The 25000-nt window shown below is 45.0% G+C and overlaps 1 protein-coding gene across 3 annotated transcripts in view; it reads right to left on the bottom strand.

Moving 5' to 3' along the window:
* Positions 1–25000, bottom strand: part of pawr (PRKC, apoptosis, WT1, regulator) — a 60465-nt gene that overhangs the window by 21011 nt on the left and 14454 nt on the right. For all 3 annotated transcript variants that reach the window (XR_010013123.1, XR_010013124.1, XM_062997159.1), the window contains one exon: positions 2436–2561. Coding sequence is in view for 1 of the 3 variants with exons in the window: in XM_062997159.1 (XP_062853229.1) it covers positions 2436–2561 (126 nt within the window). In the remaining 2 variants the exon portion in view is untranslated. The remainder of the gene's footprint in view (positions 1–2435; positions 2562–25000) is intronic.

The raw sequence follows: 25000 nt of genomic DNA, 5'->3' as shown, positions 1-25000 counted from the left end.
CCTCTTCACTAGCTCACTTCACTACACTGTGCGCATAAAGTCGTCAACCAATCGACCAATTGTGGATGTGTTCCAAACCATTTACCATATTCACTGATGTACTTCACTACACAGTGCACATAACAGCATCTTCAACCCACTGTGGTCATGTCCCAAACCACACATGCTATTTACTAGTTCACTCCACTACACAGTGCACACGACAGTGTCGTTAACCCACTGTAGTCGTGTCCCAAACCACACACCATATCTACTAATTCTCTCCGCTATATAGTGCACATAACATTGCCTTTAACCCACTGTGGACGTGTCCCAAACCACACACCCTATTCACTAGTTCAGTTCACTACATAGTGCACATAACAGCATCTTCTTTCCACTGTGGACGTGTCCGGAACCACACACCCTATTCACTAATTGTCTCCACTACATAGTGCGTATAAAAACGCCTGCAACCAGTTGTGGATGTGTTCCAAACCACACATTCACTAGTTCACTCCACTACATAGTGCACATAACAGACATAACAGCGTTTTGAACCCATTGTAGTCGTGTCAAACCACACGTCCTATTCACTAATTTGCTCCACTGTATAGTGCACATAACAGCATTGTTAACCCACTAAGGACGTTTCCCAAACCACACATCCTATTCACTAATTCTCTCCACTATATAGTGCACATAATATTGCCTTTAGCCCACTGTGGACGTGTCCCAAACCACACACCCTATTCACTAATTCTCTTCACTATATAGTGCACATAACATTGCCTTTAACCACTAGTTCACTTCACTACTTAGTGCACATAACAGCGTCTTCAACCCACCATGGACGTGTCCCAAACCACACACCCTATTCACTAATTCTCTCCACTATATAGTGCACATAACATTGCCTTTAACCACTAGTTCACTTCACTACATAGTGCACATAACAGCGTCTTCAACCCACCATGGACATGTCCCAAACCACACACCCTATTCACTCATTTGCTCCATTATATAGTGCACATAACATTAACTTTAACCCACTGTGGATGTGTCCCAAACCACACACCCTATTTACTAGTTCACTGCACTACATAGTGTATATAAAGTCATCTTCAACCAATTGTGGATGTGTCCCAAACCACACACCACATTTACTAGTCTACTCCCCTACGTAGTGCAAATAACAGTCTTTAACTCACTGTGGGCATGTCCCAATCCACACTCAGTATTCACCAATACAATCAGCTGCATAGTGCACATGACGGTGTCTTCAACCAACTATGGACGTGTCCTAAACCACACACCAATTCACTAAATTGCTCCATTATATAGTGCACAGAACATTGACTTTAACCCACTGTGGACATGTCCAAAACCACACACCCTATTCACTACTTTACTATAGTGCAAATAAAGCTGTCTTCAACCTACTGTAGTCCACTTTAAACCACATATCCTATATACTAATTCACTCTGCTATGTAGTGTGCATAACAGCGTCGTCAACCCACTGTGGATGTGTCACAAATCACACAATCACTATACAGTGCACAAAGAATATTATCAGTCCACTGTGGAAGTGTCTAATCCACACTGAATATGTATTTGCACTTTAGAGAGATGCCATACACTATTTCATTACCTGTGTATAATGACAATAAAGATTCTGTTCTACTCTAGAGTGAATATGGTTTGGACACGTTCTCATTCCACTAATGATTATGTGTGCCGAGCAGTGTGTGTGGTTTGGGACACGTCCACATTTAAACATGCTGAGGAGTGAAAAGGTGCAATTTAATAATGCAAATGGAGACACACACACACACACACACACACACACACACAGAGTATAATCGTGCTCCTCACATTAACTCTGGCTCTCGCATGTTGAGGGTTTTTGGAGCAACAGCGCCCCCGCTTGGCAGTTTAATGCAAACACACTGATTATATTATTTTAGTTCCAGTATAAAATATTCATCTCACATTTACACATCACGATTTTACTTCTGTACCTACAAATATCAACCAAAAGTACTTGGACACCACAGTAAAAATAATAAAGTATTAATAATAATAATAATTAAAATTATTTAATAATAATTACAATAATAATAAAGGAATTATGGCAAAAATAAGAAACAAATAAAATAATAATGCAAAATAAATACAAATAATCATGATACACATTAATAATAATAATAATAATTATAATAATGATTAAAAAAAAAATAATGATAAAAATTAATAATAATAATGATAATAATATAAATAATAATAATAATAATGATAATATAAATAATAATAATAATAATAAATATGATAATAATAATAAAATAATAATGAATAAAATAATAATAATAAAATAATAATAGTAATATAAATAATAATAATATAAATAATAATAATAATAGCGGTAAGCAGGTCGGCTAGCGGCTGTAAACGTACCTGTAGTGAATGCGCCGCTCCCGGGTCGGAGGTCATGGACTCGTTTTGGACGGTGTTATGCTGGGTGAGATCTTCATCACCTCTCCTCTCCTTCTCTCCATCATCATCGTCCAGCTCGTCCAGACTCTGGAACACAACACGGCTCAGATTAGAGAGCGTCATACTCAAACCGACCAATCAGCAGCTCAGTAGAGTCTGAAACCTTAAAGTTTCTACAGTAACACTACGCTTATCCAGCTGAGAACATTCCAGAACAGTAAAAATAAAGGTGATACGATATAATACGGCAGAACAGAGAACCAGAGTTACTTCTATAACCGTAGGACTCCACAGAACCACAGTAAGAGTCAACATCTCCAGGTGGACAAACCTCTAGAGAAATGAGAAAAATCAGGGAACACTGAGAACTAGAGGACACCATAAGCCAGGAAACACTTAGGATCAGTGGGAAATAAGGAACACTTTGAAATAAGGAACACTACAAACTAGGGAACACTAAAAACAAAGGGGACACTATGAATCAAAGAACATCAGGGAACACTGAGAACTAGGAGACACTACAAACCACGGAACACTGGAAACACTGAGAACAGAAGAACACTATCAACAAGGGAACACTATGAACTAGAAAACAATAAACAAGGGTACACCAGGGAACACTGGAAACCAGGAAACACTGAGAACTAGGGAACACTTTAAACAAGGGAACACTGCAAACTAGGAAACACTGAGAACTAGGGAACACTAAGAACTAGAAAACACTATAAGCCAGGGAACACTGACAACAAGGGAACACTGGAAACCAGGGAACACTGAAAAGTAGAGAACACTGAGAACACTGGGAACACTTTAAACCAGGGAACACTGAGAACTAGGGAACACTGGGAACTAGGGAACACTGGGAACCCAGGAACACTGAGAACTAGGGAACACTATGAACCCGGGAACACTAAGAACTATGGAACACTTTAAACAAGGGAACACTGGTAACTGAGGAACACTGAGAACTAGGGAACACTGAGAACTAGGTAAGACTATAAGCCAGGGAACACTGGTAACTGAGGAACACTGAGAACTAGGGAACACTGAAAACCTGGGAACACAACTAGGGAACCCTGAGAACTAGGGAACACCTTAAACAAGGGAAGACTGGGAACTAGAAAACACTATGCACCAGGGGACACTGGGAACCAGGAAACACAGAGAACTAGGGAACATTTTAAACGAGGGAACACTGGGAACTAGGGAACACTATGAACTCACTATGAAGCCAGGGAACACTGAGAACTAGGGAACACTGAGAACTAGGGAACACTGAGAACTAGGGAACACTTTAAACAAGGGAACACTGCAAACTAGGAAACACTGAGAACTAGGGAACACTAAGAACTAGAAAACACTATAAGCCAGGGAACACTGACAACAAGGGAACACTGGAAACCAGGGAACACTGAAAAGCAGAGAACACTGAGAACACTGGGAACACTTTAAACCAGGGAACACTGAGAACTAGGGAACACTGGGAACTAGGGAACACTGGGAACCCAGGAACACTGAGAACTAGGGAACACTATGAACCCGGGAACACTGAGAACTAGGGGACACTGAGAACTAAGGAACACTAAGAACTAGGGAACACTTTAAACAAGGGAACACTGGTAACTGAGGAACACTGAGAACTAGGGAACACTGAGAACTAGGTAAGACTATAAGCCAGGGAACACTGGTAACTGAGGAACACTGAGAACTAGGGAACACTGAAAACCTGGGAACACAACTAGGGAACCCTGAGAACTAGGGAACACCTTAAACAAGGGAACACTGGGAACTAGAAAACACTATGAACCAGGGGACACTGGGAACCAGGAAACACAGAGAACTAGGGAACATTTTAAACAAGGGAACACTGGGAACTAGGGAACACTATGAACTCACTATGAAGCCAGGGAACACTGAGAACTAGGGAACACTGAGAACTAGGGAACACTGGGAACTACGGGACACAGGTGTAATAAATTAATGATATAAAGGAAATTAGATGCTTCTAACTTTGCAGTTTAGGGAAGGTCCTTTCCTGTTCCTGTGTCCTGCACAACAACTCTGGGATGAACCGGAACATTGACTGATCAACCTGCCATACAAATGCTCAGCACAAATTCCCACAGACCTACTTCAAAGTTAATGCGTGTGTTTTAGAAACTGGACGTCCGACAAGTTGAGGGTCAGGCGTCCGAATACTTTTGATCACAGTGTGTTTAGAACTCCTTTTGTTTCTGTATTTATTTATTTATTGGAGGCTGCAGCAGACAGGGGGCGCTCTACACTCTGTGTGCTGTGTTTAATGCGCTGATGTGTGTGTGCACATCTGTATGGATGAACACCTGGAGGAATGTAAAGAATGTATCAGACCTACAGATCCAGATGTTCCTCACACAGCAGCACCAGCTCAGTTCCTCACTTCAAACGGTCGACACGTGTTTTGGGAACGTGAGGGGAACATGAGATGAGCGTGAGGGGAAAGCTGGAGGAACAGAACGATCCACACGCTGCAGCATCGACATCTAAATACACACGACATCAGGTCAAAAATACCCGACAATACACCAAGAGGATAAAAGTACTGGGACACGCTTTGATCACTGGAACTCAGGTGTTCCTGTGTACAAAGGTGTGGTCCAGAAAGGGCGTGGTGAGGTGAGTTTGGTATAAAAGAGCTCCACCTACCCAGAGCCTTGACCTCAACCCCATCCAACACCTTTAGGATGAACTAGGAAACACCAGGAAACACTGAGAACTAGGAAACACTTTAAACTAGGGAACACTTTAAACCAGGAAGCACTATCCACTCAATCCATCCTCATCATTAATAACTGCTCTGTAGCTATGCAGTATATGTAAAACTCAGGTTACCTTCAATCTGTCAAAAGTGTTTGTACTTTCTCGAATTTATACAGTTGTAATTCTTTTTTTTTATAGTGTGTATTTGATTTGATTTGATGTACAATGCTACTGGGACTCTAATTTCCTTCGGGATCAATGAAGTATCCATCCATCAGGGAATACTGAGAATCGGGGAACACTATAAACCAGGAAACACTGAGAAGCAGGGAACACTGAGAACTAGGGAACACTATGAACTAAGGAACGCTGAACCAGGGAACTCTGAGAACGAGGTAACACTATGAATCAGGGAACACTGGGAAATAATGAACTAGAACAGAGACTGTGAGCCAGGCCTTCTTATCCAACATTTCCTGACCTCACAAATGCTCCTCTGTATGAATGAACAAGAATGTCCACAGGCACACTCCAAAATCTTGTGAAAATCGTTTGACACCCCTAATTACTTAGTCCATGTGTTTCAGCCACACCAATAGTTAAGGGAAGGGCTTTTTCCCAGTATGTGAACACTATAAAGACATGAGCTCGTATGAATCAGGGAACATTGAGAACTAGGGAACACTGTAAATCAGGGAACACTATTAACTAGGGAACACTGTAAATCAGGGAACACTATTAACTAGGGAACACTGTAAATCAGGGAACACTATTAACTAGGGAACACTATAAATCAGGGAACACTTTGAATAAGGGAACACTTAAAACTAGAAAACACTGTGAATCGGGGAACACTGAGAATTAGGGAGCACTTTGAATCAGGGAACATTGAGAACCAGGGAACACTTTGAATCAGGGAACACCAGGGAACGCTAGAAAATAATGTGCAGTCAAAAGATGACTAGGTGGGTTTGGGGTCTCGGTGGGACCACAGCTCTTGGGATCCAGGGTTTGAATCCTTGCCAGTGCTATCAATCAGTTGGGCATCTACATACAGACATGATTGGCTGTGTCCGATGGGGGGTGGTCATGGCTCGGCAGTGGATTGGCAACCAGTTTGAAGAGGGATGTGTTACTGCACTGCATCCAGTGATTCTAGAGAAACTACACCCACCGCGACCCTGATCAGGATCTAACAGTGGTAATAAAAGGAAAATGGTTGAGTTTATTACTGGAATATGATGATAATTGAATTATATTTGAAAGCCCTGACCCCTGGACCCCGAGCATGAGAACACCGCCGCAGGTCCTCCAGAGCTGGACCGAGGACAACAGGGAGGTCAGCGAGAGGAAAAACGTCCTCCGTCTCGGTCCGAGCGTACACAAACCGCGGTGAAGGATTTCTGTCCTTCATTCCTCAGCTGTGGTTTAGGAGGAATGTTCCGAAAACCCAAACAACCCTGATCTCTCCAAACCTCTCCTAACATGGTAAACTCCACTCACACAGAGAGAGAGAGAGAGAGAGAGAGAGAGAGAGAGAGGGAGAGATCTGACAAGTTCTGTTTGTATTTAACATCCAAGAACCTTCTGGAACTAAGGAACCGGGCCCCTAGGAACCGGCCGCAAGGAAACGCCCCCTAGGAACAGGCCCCAAGTAACCGGCCCCCAGGAATAGACCCCCAGGAACCAGCTCAGAGGAATTGACCCCCAGATATTGGCCCCAAGGGATCGACCCAGAGGAACCGGCCCCCAGGAAACGGCCCCCATGGAACCAGTCCAGAGGAATCGACCACCAGGAAACCGGCTCCCAGAAACCGTCCCCTGGGAATCAGCCAAGAACTGGCCCAAAGGAATCGACCTCCAGGAACCAGCCCCCAGGAAATGGCCCCCAGAAACCGGCCCCCAGGAACGGGCCTGTATCCTCCAAGTATGACACTAACGCTTCACAGGTCATGTGTTTGATGAGAAGGCCGGGCTTGTCATAGACGTTCCGATTCATTCCAAAGCGTCTGAAGTCTGAAGGAGGCGTCCACATACTTTTGGTCATGTAGTATAATCACACTGCTGCTTCTCTAGTGTAACAATTCATAGGATATTTGGACCCGCTGACCCCCGTCTGTCTGACCCCTGTGTGTGTGTATATGTGCCCACACTTCCTTATACACACAGAATGTCAAACACACACACACACACACACACACACACACACACACACACACACACACACACACAAACACACAAACACACACACACAAACACACACACACAAACACACAAACACACAAACACACACACACACACACACACACACACACACACACACAGATAAGATCTAACATTTACACGGCTGAACTACACAGAGACAAACGACTCCTATTTTTGTGAGCATGACGTGATATTTTTCTTGGTCGGTCCGAAAGAAACGATTAAATACAGAAACAAGAAAAAACTCATGACACAAAGATAAAAAAAAATAAACAACTTTATACAGAGCAAAAACAACCCTGAAAACAAGACAAAAGACGAGATAGAGGACGAGATACAAGACAAGGACAGGAGACAAGACACATAAATACTGTACAGAAAACAGAGGAGAAAAGACACAAGACAATATAAAAGACAGAACAAGACAGGAGACTGAAACGGTTCTGTTCCTAAACGTGGTCCTGAGCAGAAGTTCTCACCCCCCTGATTCCACCCTGAGAGAAGCCACGTCTGTACGGTTCAGCACAGCGTCACTCCGTTAGCGGATCTACAACCGGAACAACAACTAAACCCTACAGCACTGTAAACAAACCCTCATCACGGTGCCTTCAACCAATCAGAACCAGTTCCTTCATCTACAACATTCTCCTCAACCAGAACGTAAACAAAACATGGAACCGGGCGGTGAGGGGGGGGGGGGGGGGGGGGGTGTATAAATGTGAGGAGGAATCAAAATGAAACGTCCAGATAAACCTGGAGAGTTCTGGGGCCCTCATGAGAAGTTCCTCCTCAGCGTTCCTCATCCACCCGAAAAAACCAAACATCAGGAGCCTGAACTTCAGAATAAATCTCCATGTTTGGAAGAGAAGCAGCTGGAGAATAAATCTGCCCAAACCACAGCGGGTTCAGAGCGGGCGAACGGCCACGCCCAACAATCTGGAACCGGTACTGAACCTTCAGAACTCTCAACATCAGGAACCAACAACATTCGTTCAGTGTCTGTTCTACCACCGCTTTATCCTGGTCAGGGTCGCTGTGGGTTCAGTTCACAAGGGAAAAGGAAGGAAACAGTCCGGACAGGTTGCCAGGTCATTATAGAACACACACTTCCAAGGTGGTTGATTTCCTATAACAGTTCCAATTACCGGAGGAAACCCAGACGGACATGGGAAGAACATGCAAAACTCCACACAGAACAGACCCCAACGCGCTCAGGCGGCGCACTAGAACACCTGAGCTGACATCTCAAATGTATGGGTTCGAATCTCAGTGATGGGCTGGTCAGAGGGGGATAATGGAGATCGGTGCGTGACTCTCCGTGCGCGATACGGATCTCCGTATGACTCCACCACTCCGCAGGTGAAAAGAAGCGGTCGGTACTGCACACTGTGTCGGTCAGGAGTGGAGGTCTGCAGCAGTACAGAGGAAATACCATCGAGGGAATCGGATACGACTAAATGAAACGTCACATTTCATCCAGAGTCTCCGACAACTTCATTGACTGGACAGGGGGCGGGACAGTGACTGTCGTCTCACAGCGAGAAGGTCCTGGGTTCGATTTCCCAGGCGGAACGGTCCGGGTCCTCTCTGTGTGGAGTTGGCATGTTCTCCCCGTGTCTGTGTGGGTTTCCTACGGGAGCTCCGGTTTCCGCCCACAGTACGAAAACACACATCGGGTTAACTGGAGATGCTAAAGTGTGTGTTTGTGGACAGTGGAAGCTCAGTGGTTAAGGTACTGGACTAGAAATCATAAGGTTGCATGGTTCAAGCCCCACCATGGCTAAGTTGCGACTAAGTTGTTGGGCCCCTGAGCAAGGCCCTTAACCCTTAATCACTTGAAATGTAAGTCAGCAGTGTGTACAAAAGTAGCACTTGGTTCTTAGTTCCTTAGCTCCTGATTGGGTTTTTTTTTTTGATGGATTTTGGAACATGACTGCTGGGAGAGGATTAATAACATGCAGCGGGGCCGGACTCACAGTCGGCATTCCAATTCGGCTGGACGCTGAAGTGCGACGAATGACGTCTGTTGATGGTGGACTCCACGTCACGCTGTGGGAAGCGCCGACAGTGACCTAGATGATTAAGGGGTTAATTAGGGCGTGTCCCGAAACGAGCGCCGACCGTGACGTCACACCTCTACAGTATGGTGTGTGTGTGTGTGTGTGTGTGTGTGTGTGTGTGTGTGTGTGTGTGTGTGTGTGTGTGTGTGTGGTGATTAATGCATTCCATAAATACACCGCAATGAGCGCGTGTGGACACGCCCGTACCCACACCCACACCTCACACTCACACTCGAACAGACCATGTTCTCCTCTGTAGCAGAACGTTCTCCTGGTGCCTGATAAACAAGCGTTCCTAATCAGCTCACAAACCAGATCTTCAGGAACGCTCCTTCCACTGAACGGGCACAAGTTCCCACACATACATTCATGGTTTGGGACTACGATGGGCAGCATGTGCAAAGGCAAACGGCCCCTGGTTCAAGTCCCCGGGGCCCCGAAGAACTACAGGCTGTTGGAACCTGCCCCGAAGTGGACGATGGTAGTTTAGAGGTTAAGGAACTGAACTGTTGATCAGAGGGTCGCTGGATCGAGCAACATTCCACCACCGACAAGCTGCCCCGTTGGGCCCCTGAGCAAGGCCCCTGAACGCTCAATTGCTTGCCGGAGGGTTCTCCTGTACTACACTCAAGTGTTCCTCCACCACTTGTGTATCTGCACCTATCAGACACTAGGTGTCACTGTTGCTGCCGCCTGTCTTTGACACCGAAATCGAATCTCAGCGGCGGCGGTTGGTGTACCAGACTCCAGCTTTCCACTGTGGTCAGGGTCTCGGTGCCACTGGCCTAGACGGACGCCCACCAGAGAACCTTCTCCATGCCCTGGTCATGCCGCGGTCCTGCGTACGTGCTAGTACATTCTGTGCGACGTTTCAGGGAGGGCGTGTGCTAGTCAGGGGCTGCCAGAGTGCACGAGGGAACTGGGTATATCCAAACTGAGTGGAAAGAGGAGAGCAGACCGAGATCTTTTCTTCTCAGCTCCAGGCTGATGATGGTGTGTGTGTGTGTGTGTGTGTGTGTGTGTGTGTGTGTGTGTGTGTGTGTGTGTGAACAGAGTGGGTGGTTTAGGACACGTCCACAGATCGTCTCAGGTGCTGGTGTGTGATTTGGGACACGTCCTGATGAGGTTCGGCACTGTGTGTGTTCTGGTGTTTACACACTCACTCACTCACACACACACACACACACACACACGCACACGCACACGCACACTCTCAAACACACACACACACTCTCAAACACACGCGCACACACTTTCTCTCTCACACACACACACGTACACACGCATACACGCACACACTTTCTCTCAAACACACATGTACTCACACAATCATACACACACACAGACACTCGTACACTCACTCACACACACACTCACGCGCACACACTTTCTCTCTCAAACACACATGTACACTCACACACGTACACTCACACACACTTACACACTTGCGCACATACACACACTCTTAAACACACACGTACACTCACTCACACACAATCTCTCTCAAACACACACATGTACACACACTCTTTCTCTCTCTCACACACACACACACTTTCTCTTAAACACACATGTACACTCACACACTCATACACTCACACACACACTTTGTACAGTAAGTTGATAAAAATACCTCTTGGTTTTGGACAAGCCTGAACACCTGCATTCTCTCATACCTCCCACACACACACACTCACACACTCACACACACACACACACACACACACACACACACACACACACTCACACACTCACACACTCACACACACACTCACACACTCACACACTCACACACACACTCACACACTCACACACACACACACAGTCTCACACACTCACACACACACACACACACACTCACACACTCACACACACACTCACACACTCACAGTCTCACACACTCACACACTCACACACTCACACACACACACACTCACACTTTTTTCCTAAACTTGCTCTCTCGTCTGTCTCTCTCCACTTCTCAGGTGACACTGTCCTCAGGAGCAGAGGTTCCCTTACACACAGTCTGTAAACCCACTGAGACATAGCCTGTCTGACTGTAAACAGACACACGAGGGGGGGGGGGGTTCCCTGGGGTTCCCTGTATAACATTTAAACATCAGGACAAATTTGCCCTCAGGAAAAGGTAACCGAGTTCTCGTCCTTTCTTAACCCTGAAGTGAGACGAGTGTTCCCCCCACAAGTTGCAGTTCATTCAGTCGGAGGAAAGAACGAGACGCAGGAGTGACCGAGGACAGTGGACATAGGTTTGCGCCCCAGAGAGGGAGGAGCGAGGGAATTCCAGACATGCCAGTAGGGATCAGAGCGGGTCAAAAGTAAACGGACGGGCTTTAATCATGAGCTTCTCCACAAGTCATGGATGAAGACTTCTGTCAAACTGCATCTACAAGCAATAGCAACACTTTAAGATGCAGCTGAACTGGAACGCTGACCGTGAGTAAGGCCTTGCTGCATAACAGTAATGCTCTCCCAGCAGTCATGTTCCAAAATCCAGTGACAAGCACCCTAAAGGAACGAGTACTAATGCACACAACTGTGTATTCAAGCACACGGTGATCAAACCGTTCTTCCAAACGTGGTTAGACTTCCCCCCCCCCCCCCCCACACACACACACACTCACACGTGCCAACCCACAATGCAACTGGGTTCTGGTCTCCACCACAGGCAGGACACAGGAAACCGGAACTGGTTTTAATTCGGTTTGATCCGCCACATCAACACGACTGATCTTACGATGAAGGAAACCGATTTAGGAACCGTCCTCGTCAGGTCCGATCTGAGGTGACGGATCAGATTCACACACTACTGTTGTTAGCATTGTGTTTACTGTGTGTGTGTGTGTGTGTGTGTGTGTGTGTGTGTGTGTGTGTGTTTTGGGGGGGTGGGTGGGGGGGGGTAAAAGCCAAAATAAAGAAAGGAGGAACAGAGCGAGGAGGAGGAGGAGGAGGAAGGAAGAGAGGAATTTAGACGGAGGAATGCAGGAGGGAAAAAAACCTGAGGGCCGAAACAGCACAAAAATCCTGAAACATCTAACAAAAACACTGAGAGAGAGAGACAGAGAGAGAGAGAGAAAGTAAGAGAGACACACAGAGAGAGAGAGTGAGACGGCAAGAGACACAAAGAGGAAAAAAAGAGAAAGAAAGCGAAAGAGAGAGAGAAAGCAAGAGAGAGAGAGACACAGAGAGACAAACAGGTTAAGAGGGAGAGAGACAGTTCAAGAGGGAGACAGTTAAAGAAGGAGACAGAGGGTGAAAGAGACAGTTTGAGAGGGAGAGAGAGACAGTGCAAGAGAGAGACAGGCAGGTTAAGAGGGAGAGTGTGTGAGAGACAGTGCAAAAGGGAAAGAGACAGTTCGAGAGGGAGAGAGGGACAGTGCGAGAGAGAGACAGACAGGTTAAGAGGGAGAGACACAGTTTAAGAGGAAGAGAGACAGTTCGAGAGGGACAGTTCAGGAGAGAGAGACAGACAGTGCGAGAGGGAGAGAGAGAGAGACACAGCGAGGGAGAGAGACAGTTCGAGAGGGAGAGAGACAGCTCGAGAGGGAGAGAGAGACAGTTCGAGAGGGAGAGAGAGACAGTTCGAGAGGGAGAGAGAGACAGTTCGAGAGGGAGAGAGAGACAGTTCGAGAGGGAGAGAGAGAGTTAGAGAGGGAGAGAGAGACAGTTCGAGAGGAAGAGAGAGACAGTTCGAGAGGGAGAGGGAGAAAGAGAGAGTTCGAGAGGGAGAGAGAGACAGTTCGAGAGAGAGAGAGACAGTTCGAGAGGGAGAGACAGTTTAAGAGGGAGAGAGACACAGTTTAAGAGGGAGAGAGAGACAGTTTAAGAGGGAGAGAGACAGTTTAAGAGGGAGAGAGACAGTTCGAGAGGGAGAGAGAGACAGTTCGAGAGGGAGAGAGAGAGACAGTTTGAGAGGGAGAGACATTTCGAGAGGGAGAGAGAGAGTTCGAGAGGGAGAGAGAGAGACAGTTTAAGAGGGAGAGAGAGGGTTAGAGAGGGAGACAGACAGTTCAAGAGGGAGGGAGACAGTTCAAGAGGGAGACAGACAGTTCAAGAGGGAGACAGATAGAGGGAGAAAGAGACAGTTTGAGAGAGAGAGAATAGGGTGTGTTCCAAATTAGTTTTCCTTGCACCCTTCACCACTTCCCCTCTAAATTAACCCAAACTCGGCTCCTCTTGGTAAACGCTGGCTCACACTACACAATAATCAGTCTGACCCTTGGTGAACATTGGATATACTCACTTCCCCCGTGAACTCAGGTGACCCACGCTGGCTAGCACACGCCTCCTGTATCAAATCAGGACTCTCTGAGTTCGAATCTCAGCTCAGCTACCCAGGGCGACCCATCACACTACACCTTACAAATCCCTGACCTCCACCTTGTTACACAGCTTTGAGATGAATTGGAACCTCAACCACCAGCCAGATCAGTGGATTATTTAAATAAACACATCAAGATCTACAGTGTGGGCTGACGGTCTGGTGTCCACATACTTTTGGTTAGTAGAACAAGTCATGATGAGCACTAGCGCATTAGTACATACAGCGGGGCCAAAAAGTATTTAGTCAGCCACTGATTGTGCAGGTTCTCCTACTTAGAAAGATGAGAGAGGTCTGAAATTTTCATCATAGCTACACTTCAACTATGAGAGACTAAATGAGAAAAAAAAATCCAGGAAATCACATTGTAGGATTTTTAAAGAATTTATTTGTAAATTATGGTGGAAAATAAGTATTTGGTCAATAACAAACAAGCAAGATTTCTGGCTCTCACAGACCTGTAACTTCTTCTTTAAGAAGCTCTTCTGTCCTCCACTCGTTACCTGTATTAATGGCACCTGTTTGACCTCGTTATCTGTATAAAAGACACCTGTCCACAGCCTCAAACAGTCAGACTCCAAACTCGACCATGGCCAAGACCAAAGAGCTGTCGAAGGACACCAGGAAGAAAATTGTAGACCTGCACCAGGCTGGGAAGAGTGAATCTACAATAGGCAAGCAGGTCGGTGTGAATAAATCAACTGTGGGAGCAATTGTAAGAAAATGGAAGACATACAAGACCATTGATAATATCCCTTGGGGTCAAGATCTCATCCTGTGGGGTCAAAATGATCATGAGAACGGTGAGCAAAAATCCCAGAACTACACGGAGGGACCTGATGAATGACCTGCAGAGAGCCGGGACCAAAGTACAAAGGCTACCATCAGTAACACACTACGCCGAGAGGGACTCAAATCCTGCAGTGCCAGGCGTGTCCCCCTGCTTAAGCCAGTACATGTCCAGGCCCGTCTGAAGTTTGCCAGAGAGCATATGGATGATCCAGAAGAGGATTGGGAGAATATCATGCGGTCAGATGAAACCAAAATTGAACTTTTTGGTAAAAACTCAACTCGTCGTGTTTGGAGGAAGAAGAAGAACCCAAGAACACCATACCTACTGTGAAGCATGGGGGTGGAAACATCATGCTTTGGGGCTGTTTTTCTGCAAAAGGGACAGGACGACTGATCCGTGTTAAGGGAAGAATGAACGGAGCCATGTATCGTGAGATCTTAAGCCAAAACCTCCTTCCATCAGTGAGAGCATTGAAGATGGAACGTGGCTGGGTCTTCCAGCATGACGATGATCCCAAACACACCGCTCGGGCGACGAAGGAGTGGCTCCGTAAAAAGCATTTCAAGGTCCTGGAGTGGCCTAGCCGGTCTCCAGACCTCAACCCCATAGAAAATTTGTGGAGTCCGTGTTGCCCAGCGACAGCCCCAAAACATCACTGCTCTAGAGGAGATCTGCATGGAGGAATGGGCCAAAATAGCAGCTACAGTGTGTGCAGACCTGGTGAAGACTTACAGGAAACGTTTCACCTCTGTCATTGCCAACAAAGGTCATGTTACAAAGTATTGAGTTGAACTTTTGTTATTGACCAAATACTTATTTTCCACCATAATTTACAAATAAATTCTTTAAAAATCCTACAATGTGATTTCCTGGATTTTTTTTCTCATTTTGTCTCTCATAGTTGAAGTGTAGCTATGATGAAAATTACAGACCTCTCTCATCTGTCTAAGTAGGAGAACCTGCACAATCAGTGGCTGACTAAATACTTTTTGACCCCACTGTAGCTCCACGTGAAGAGTCTTGAACCCACAGCAATGTGAAGTGTATGTGAGCTGTTAGCATGGTTAATGGTCTGGGCGGAGCCGTTTCCATGACATCAAAAGCTGGGATGGAAAACGACGGCGGTTTAGTGTGTAGCGATAAACACGGTCTGTGTCCCGATACTTCCTGCTCGATGTGGACAAACTGGTTTTTCTACCTGTCAGGTAGAACTGATAGAGGACCGACGCCCATCACGCCTCTGAAGACACCTCGCTCACCCTCCCTCCACCATCCATACCAACCATACCTACCAACCAGACCTTCCATCCAGACCTTCCATCCAGACCTACCAACCGTACCTACCAACCGTACCTACCAATCAGACCTACCAACCAGACCTACCAACCAGACCTAACAACCGTACATACCAACCAGACATACCAACCAGACCTTCCATCCAGACCTACCAACCAGACCTACCAACCAGACCTACCAACCAGACCTTCCATCCAGACCTACCAACCGTACATACAAACCAGACATACCAACCAGACCTTCCATCCAGACCTACCAACCGTACATACCAACCAGACCTTCCATCCAGACCTACCAACCGTACATACCAACCAGACATACCAACCGTACATACCAACCAGACCTACCAACCGTACATACCAACCAGACCTTCCATCCAGACCTACCAACCGTACATACCAACCAGACATACCAACCGTACCTAACAACCGTACATACCAACCATACCTACCAACCGTACCTACCAACCGTACATACCAACCAGACCTTCCATCCAGACCTACCAACCGTACATACCAACCAGACATACCAACCGTACCTAACAACCGTACATACCAACCATACCTACCAACCGTACATACCAACCAGACCTTCCATCCAGACCTACCAACCGTACATACCAACCAGACATACCAACCGTACCTAACAACCGTACATACCAACCATACCTACCAACCGTACATACCAACCGTACCTACCAACCGTACATACCAACCAGACCTACCCACCGTACCTACCAACCAGACCGACCATCCAGACCTACCAACCGTACCTACCAACCATACCTACCAACCGTACCTACCAACCAGACCTACCAACCGTACATACCAACCGTACATACCAACCGTACCTACCAACCATACCTACCAACCAGACCTACCAACCAGACCTACCAACCGTACATACCAACCGTACAAACCAACCAGACCTACCAACCAGACCTACCAACCAGACCTACCAACCAGACCTACCAACCAGACCTACCAACCGTACATACCAACCGTACCTACCAACTGAACATACCAATCAGACCTACCAACCAGACCTACCAACCGTACATACCAACCGTACCTACCAACTGAACATACCAACCAGACCTACCAACCAGACCTTCCAACCAGACCTACCAACCGTACCTACCAACCAGACCTACCAACCAGACCTACCAACCATACAAACTAACCAGACCTACCAACCGTACCTACCAACTGTACATACTAACCAGACCTACCAACCGTACCTACCAACCAGACCTACCAACCGTACCTACCAACCGTACCTACCAACCGTACCTAAAAACCGTACATACCAACCAGACCTACCAACCAGACCTACCAACCAGACCTACCAACCGTACATACCATCCATACCTACCAACCGTACATACCAACCAGACCGACCATCCAGACCTACCAACCGTACATACCAACCAGACCTACCAACCGTACCTACCAACCAGACCTACCAACCGTACATACCAACCGTACAAACCAACCAGACCTACCCACCAGACCTACCAACCAGACCTACCAACCGTACCTACCAACCGTACCTCCCAACCGTACATACCAACCAGACCTACCAACCAGACCTACCAACCAGACCTTCCATCCAGACCTAACAACCGTACATACCAACCGTACCTACCAACCGTACCTACCAACCGTACCTACCAACCGTACCTACCAACCGAACCTACCAACCAGACCTACCAACCAGACCTACCAACCGTACATACCAACCGTACCTACCAACCGTACCTACCAACCGAACATACCAACCAGACCTACCAACCAGACCTACCAACCGAACATATTAACCAAACCTACCAACCAGACCTACCAACCGTACCTACCAACCGTACATACTAACCAGACCTACCAACCGTACCTACCAACCAGACCTACCAACCATACATACTAACCAGACCTACCAACCAGACCTACCAACCAGACCTACCAACCGAACATATTAACCAAACCTACCAACCAGACCTACCAACCGTACCTACCAACCGTACATACTAACCAGACCTACCAACCGTACCTACCAACCAGACCTACCAACCGTACCTACCAACCGTACATACTAACCAGACCTACCAACCAGACCTACCAACCGTACATACCAACCAGACCTACCAACCAGACCTACCAACCATACATACTAACCAGACCTACCAACCGTACCTACCAACCAAACATATCAACCAAACCTACCAACCGAACATATCAACCGAACATATCAACCAAACCTACCAACCAGACCTACCAACCAAACCTACCAACCAGACCTACCAACCAAACATATCAACCAGACCTACCAACCAAACATATCAACCAAACCTATCAACCGAACATATCAACCAAACCTACCAACCAGACCTACCAACCAAACCTACCAACCAGACCTACCAACCAAACATATCAACCAGACCTATCAACCAGACCTACCAACCGAACATATCAACCGAACATATCAACCAAACCTACCAACCAGACCTACCAACCAGACCTACCAACCAACCAGACCTACCAACCAACCAGACCTACCAACCAACCAGACCTGCCAACCGTACATACTAACCAGACCTACCAACCGTACCTACCAACCAGACCTACCAACCGTACCTACCAACCAGACCTACCAACCGTACATACTAACCAGACCTACCAACCGTACATACTAACCAGACCTACCAACCAGACCTACCAACCGTACATACTAACCAGACCTACCAACCGTACATACTAACCAGACCTACCAACCAGACCTACCAACCGTACCTACCAACCGTACATACTAACCAGACCTACCAACCAGACCTACCAACCGTACATACTAACCAGACCTACCAACCGTACATACTAACCAGACCTACCAACCAGACCTACCAACCGTACATACTAACCAGACCTACCAACCGTACATACTAACCAGACCTACCAACCGTACCTACCAACCGAACATATCAACCAAACATATCAACCAGACCTACCAACCGTACCTACCAACCGAACATATCAACCAAACATATCAACCAGACCTACCAACCAGACCTACCAACCGTACCTACCAACCGAACATATCAACCAAACATATCAACCAGACCTACCAACCGTACCTACCAACCGAACATATCAACCAAACATATCAACCAGACCTACCAACCGAACATATCAACCAAACATACCAACCAGACCTACACCCATCAATCACAACATTAGGAACACCCCCAAAAATGTGAACATTAATGGATAATGGAACATAAAGGGTGAGGGTGAGGGATCTATTAAATGTTGATGTGATGGAGGTTCCTCATGGACTCATTAATGCATCTGGTACACAGGTACCAGAACTGGACACCAGAGCAACAGAAGAAGGTCCACTGGTTTCTCCAGGATCATGTGGACGGCAGGTGTGGAAGAGACACACCAGGATGGACTGTAGGACCTGCTGGTCACATCCTTCAGACATTTGTGTTTTTGTAGAACGAGTCGATATCTGATGGAACCTCAGACGACCTTCATACTGGTCACCAACGACCAGGAGAACGTGAAGGAACAGTCAGGGCACAGCTCCACGCCGCCGGCTTTGTTTGTTCAGAAAACAAAACGAGTGTGAGAGCCAGGACGGAGAGCGAGAGAGAGAGAGAGCGAGCGATAGTGAGCGAGAGAGAGAGAGCGATAGTGAGCGAGAGAGGTGATGACGTCATGGTGGAGGAATTCGGAGAGTGGCGTTGACGTGCCCTTGTTTGGAAAACAGCTAGAAAGAGCCGACGTGGTGATTCATTCTTCACAATCACAACAACCAGATCTCCTCATTCCACACCGTCCACCACAAAGCACACCCTACCCAGAAACCAGAGCCAGAATTTCCACGAACCAGAGCGAGAACTTTCACAAACCAGAGCGAGAACTTCCACAAACCAGAACATCAGCTTCCACAAACCAGAGCGAGAACTTCCACAAACCAGAGCGAGAACTTCCACACAAACCAGAACATCGGAACAACCGGAGCAGGAGCTTCTAGGGGTTCCCAAAATCCAAAAATCAGCTACCAGAAACCAGAACATCAGCTTCCAGGAGTTTCTATTGGGTTCCAAAACCACAGCTTTCAGAAACCAGAGCAGGAGCTTTTAGGGGTTGCAAAAACAGCTTTTAGAAACACAAGCAAGAACTTCCACAAACCAGAACTTCTAGAAACCAGAACATCAGAACATCCAGAGCAGGAGCTTCTAGGGGTCCAGAAACACATGCAAGAAGCTTCAAAAACAAGAACATTAGCCTCCAAGAACCAGAACATCAGTTTCCAGGAGCTTTTACGGGTTGCAAAAAACCAGCGTCCAGAAACACAAGCAAGAGCTTCCAGAAACCAGACCAAGAGCTTTCAGAAACACAAGAAAGTACTTCCACAAACCAGAACATCAGAACAACCAGAGTAAGAGCTTCTAGAGGTTCCAAGACATCAGCTTCCAGAAACCAGACCAAGACCTTTAAGAAACCAGAACATCAGCCTCCACAAACCAGAGCAAAAGCTTTCAGGAGCGTTTAGGGGTTTCAAAAACCAGCTTTTAGAAACACAAGCAAGAACTTCCACAAACCAGACCAAGAAAGTTCACAAACCGGAACATCAACTTTCAGAAACCAGACCAAGAACTTCTAGGGATTCCAAAAAATCAGCTTCCAGAAACACAAGCAGGAATTTCCAGAAACCAGACCATCAGCTTCCAGAAACATGAACTTTAGAACAACAAGAGCAGGAGCATCAAAAACAGGAAAAGCATACAGCTTCCAGAAACACAGGCAAGAACGTCCACAAACCAGAGCAAGTGCTTCCAGAAACCAGAACACCAGAACAACCAGAGCAAGAGCTTCTAGGGGTTCCAAGACATCAGCTTGCAGAAACCAGAGCACCTAGAGCTTCCACAAACAAGAACATCAGCTTTCATAAACCAAAACATCACAACAACCAGAGCAGGAGCGTCCAGGGGTTAGCTCCCATTAGCTCCCAGAAACCAGAGCACCAAGAGCTTCCACAAACAAGAACATCAGCTTCCAGAATCCAGAGAAATAACTTTTATGGGTTCCAAAGCATCAGCGTCCAGAAACAATAACAAGAGTATCCACAAATCCGACCAAGAGCTTCCAGAAACAAGAACATCAGAACAACCAAAGCAGGAGCTTCCAGGGGTTCCCAAAATTTAAAAATAAGCTACCAGAAACCAGAGTAAGAACTTCCACAAACCAGAACATTAGTCTCCAAAAAACAGAACATCAGATTCCAGGAGCTTTTAAGAGTTGCAAAAAACAGCTTCCAGAAACACAAGCAAGAACTTCCAGAAATCAGAACATCAGAACAACCAGAGCAGGAGCTTCTAGGGGTTCCAAAACATCAGCTCCCAAAAACACAAGCAAGAGCTTCCACAAACCAGAACCAGAAGCTTCTAGGGGTTCCAAAACATTGGCATTCAGAAACACAAGCAAGAGCTTCCACCAACCAGAACATCAGCGTCCAGAAACCAGAACATCAGCCTCCACAAACCAGACCAAGAGCTTCCACGAGCAAGAACATCAGAACAACCAGAGCAGGAGCTTCTAGGGGTCCAGAAACACAAGCAAGAACCTCCAGAAACAGGAACATTAGCTTCCAGAAATCAGAACATCAGAACAACCAGAGCAGGAGCTTCTAGGGGTTCCAAAACATCAGCTCCCAAAAAAACAACCAATAGCTTACAGAAACAAGAACATCAGCCTCCAAAAACCAGAACATCAGCTCTCAGAAACAAGAACATCAGCCTCCACAAACCAGAACATCAGCCTCCACAAACCAGAACATCAGCCTCCACAAACCAGAGCAAAAGCTTCCACAAACCAGAACATCAGCCTCCACAAACCAGAGCATCAGCCTCCACAAACCAGAACATCAGCCTCCACAAACCAGACCAAGAGCGTCCACGAGCAAGAACATCAGAACATCCAGAGTAGGAGCTTTTAGAGGTTCTAGAACATCAGAACAACCAGAGTAGGAGCTTTTAGAGGTTCTAGAACATCAGAACAACCAGAGTAGGAGCTTTTAGAGGTTCTAGAACATCAGAACAACCAGAGCAGGAGCTTTTGGAGGTTCTAGAACATCAGAACAACCAGAGCAGGAGCTTTTAGAGGTTCTAGAACATCAGAACAACCAGAGCAGGAGCTTTTAGGGGTTCCAGAACATCAGATTCCAGAAACACAAGCAAGAACTTCCACAAACCAGAACCAGAATCTCCTTGAGGTTCCTTTTGTTTTTTCTAGACTCAGAGGTTCTGAGGTTCCCTGCTCACCTGGAGTCTGAAACCCTTTTCATTCTTGTGCCTAGTGGTTAGGGTAATGGACTAATAATCAGAAGGTTGCCGGTTCAAGCCCCACCACTGCCAGGTTGCCCATGTTGGACCCTAATATTTATTAGTAATGTTTAGGACTGTAGACGGTGAAATCTTAATTTTGTTTTGGAATCTCAGGAATCAAATTTGGCAATAAAACGTTTATTTTGTAAATTTTTGTTCTGTTTTTAATTTAAATACCTTAAAAAAAACACTGTTAAAAGTCTTTTTGTTTAGCATGTGCATTTTACCTACCGTCCCAACTTTTTTGCAACTCAGACACTGGGAGTGAGTCACACAGACCACAAATCATCGCTAGATCATCAGGCCTTGAATAAAATGTGAGAAATGTTCGAGCGGCGGGATTAAGCGTAAATAATGAGCCACTGACTCACGTCTGTCGGCTCCTGTTAGCGTGCTAATGCGCTAATCGAAGCGTGATGTGATCCGTCTGGTTAAATCGGAGCGACGGACCGTCCAGGACGCGCAGGAGGAGGAATGTGGATAAAAAACACAGCGCTTTTGTTCTGCACGGTCCGGGACGACGCGTCCGATTAGCGCTTCGGTCTGAATGCTAGCGCTAGGTTTGAGAATATTGAAGCTACGCTGCATGCTAATCACTCAAGCTACACACATCAGAAACGTTACAGCAGGGTGTTTAAGAGATACGGAACACGGCAGGTTTGAGTCCCAGCGGCGTCGCCAGCCTGGTCGGGATCTGTATCTTAATTCTCCACGTTTTGCAGCTGTGAACTGCAGGCGGGTCAGTGTAGCACCTGCACTCTCTTATAACAAAGTCGTGCTGTTGTGCAGAAGGTGTCTGTGCAGTCTGGGAGATTCTTTTACATTTGCAGCATTTAGCGAACGCTTTTATCTAATACAAGTTACAATTACGCTTATATACAATTTAAACAATTAATGGTTAAATGCCTTGCTCAGTTATCAGTAAAAATGTTCAAAACACAACAAATCCTTCAATTATTAAACAAAAACGCATTCAAAACACAACAAATCCATCAATTATTAAACAAAAACGCATTCAAAACACAACAAATCCTTCAATTATTAACAAAAACGCATTCAAAACACAACAAATCCTTCAATTATTAACAAAAACGCATTCAAAACACAACAAATCCTTCAATTATTAAACAAAAACGCATTCAAAACACAACAAATCCATCAATTATTAAACAAAAACGCATTCAAAACACAACAAATCCATCAATTATTAAACAAAAACGCATTCAAAACACAACAAATCCTTCAATTATGAACAAAAACGCATTCAAAACACAACAAATCCATCAATTATTAAACAAAAACGCATTCAAAACACAACAAATCCTTCAATTATTAAACAAAAACGCATTCAAAACACAACAAATCCATCAATTATTAAACAAAAACGCCTTCAAAACACAACAAATCCTTCAATTACTAAACAAAAACGCATTCAAAACACAACAAATCCTTCAATTATCAACAAAAACGCATTCAAAACACAACAAATCCATCAATTATTAAACAAAAACGCATTCAAAACACAACAAATCCATCAATTATTAAACAAAAACGCATTCAAAACATCAAATCCTTCAATTATTAACAAAAACGCGTTCAAAACACAACAAATCCATCAATTATTAAACAAAAACGCATTCAAAACACAAATCCTTCAATTATTAAACAAAAACGCATTCAAAAAAACAAATCCATCAATTATTAAACAAAAACGCATTCAAAACACAACAAATCCTTCAATTATTAAACAAAAACGCATTCAAAACACAACAAATCCTTCAATTATTAAAAAACGCATTCAAAACAACAAATCCATCAATTATTAAACAAAAACGCGTTCAAAACACAACAAATCCTTCAATTATCAACAAAAACGCATTCAAAACACAACAAATCCATCAATTATTAAACAAAAACGCGTTCAAAACACAACAAATCCTTCAATTATCAACAAAAACGCATTCAAAACACAACAAAAACATCAATTATTAAACAAAAACGCATTCAAAACAACAAATCCATCAATTATCAACAAAAATTCTTCAAAACAAAACAAATCCTTCAATTATTAACAAAAACGCATTCAAAACACAACAAATCCATCAATTATTAAACAAAAACGCATTGAAAACACAACAAATCCATCAATTATTAAACAAAAACGCATTCAAAACACAACAAATCCATCGATTATTAAACAAAAACGCATTCAAAACAACAAATCCATCAATTATTAAACAAAAACGCATTCAAAACAACAAATCCTTCAATTATTAAACAAAAACGCATTCAAAACACAACAAATCCATCAATTATTAAACAAAAACGCATTAAAAACACAACAAATCCATCAATTATTAAACAAAAACGCATTCAAAACAACAAATCCATCAATTATTAAACAAAAACGCGTTCAAAACACAACAAATCCTTCAATTATTAAACAAAAACGCTTTCAAAACACAACAAATCCTTCAATTATTAAACAAAAACGCATTCAAAACACATCAAATCCTTCAATTATTAAACAAAAACACATTCAAAACAACAAATCCATCAATTATTAAACAAAAACGCATTCAAAACAACAAATCCTTCAATTATTAAACAAAAACGCATTCAAAACACAACAAATCCATCAATTATTAAACAAAAACGCATTCAAAACACAACAAATCCATCAATTATTAAACAAAAACGCATTCAAAA

This window comes from Trichomycterus rosablanca, chromosome 1, assembly GCF_030014385.1.
Source record: "Trichomycterus rosablanca isolate fTriRos1 chromosome 1, fTriRos1.hap1, whole genome shotgun sequence".
Classification (NCBI taxonomy): Eukaryota; Metazoa; Chordata; class Actinopteri; order Siluriformes; family Trichomycteridae; genus Trichomycterus; species Trichomycterus rosablanca.
The sequence above is the reverse complement of the archived record's forward strand: the minus strand, read 5'-3'. Positions and strand labels throughout refer to the sequence as shown.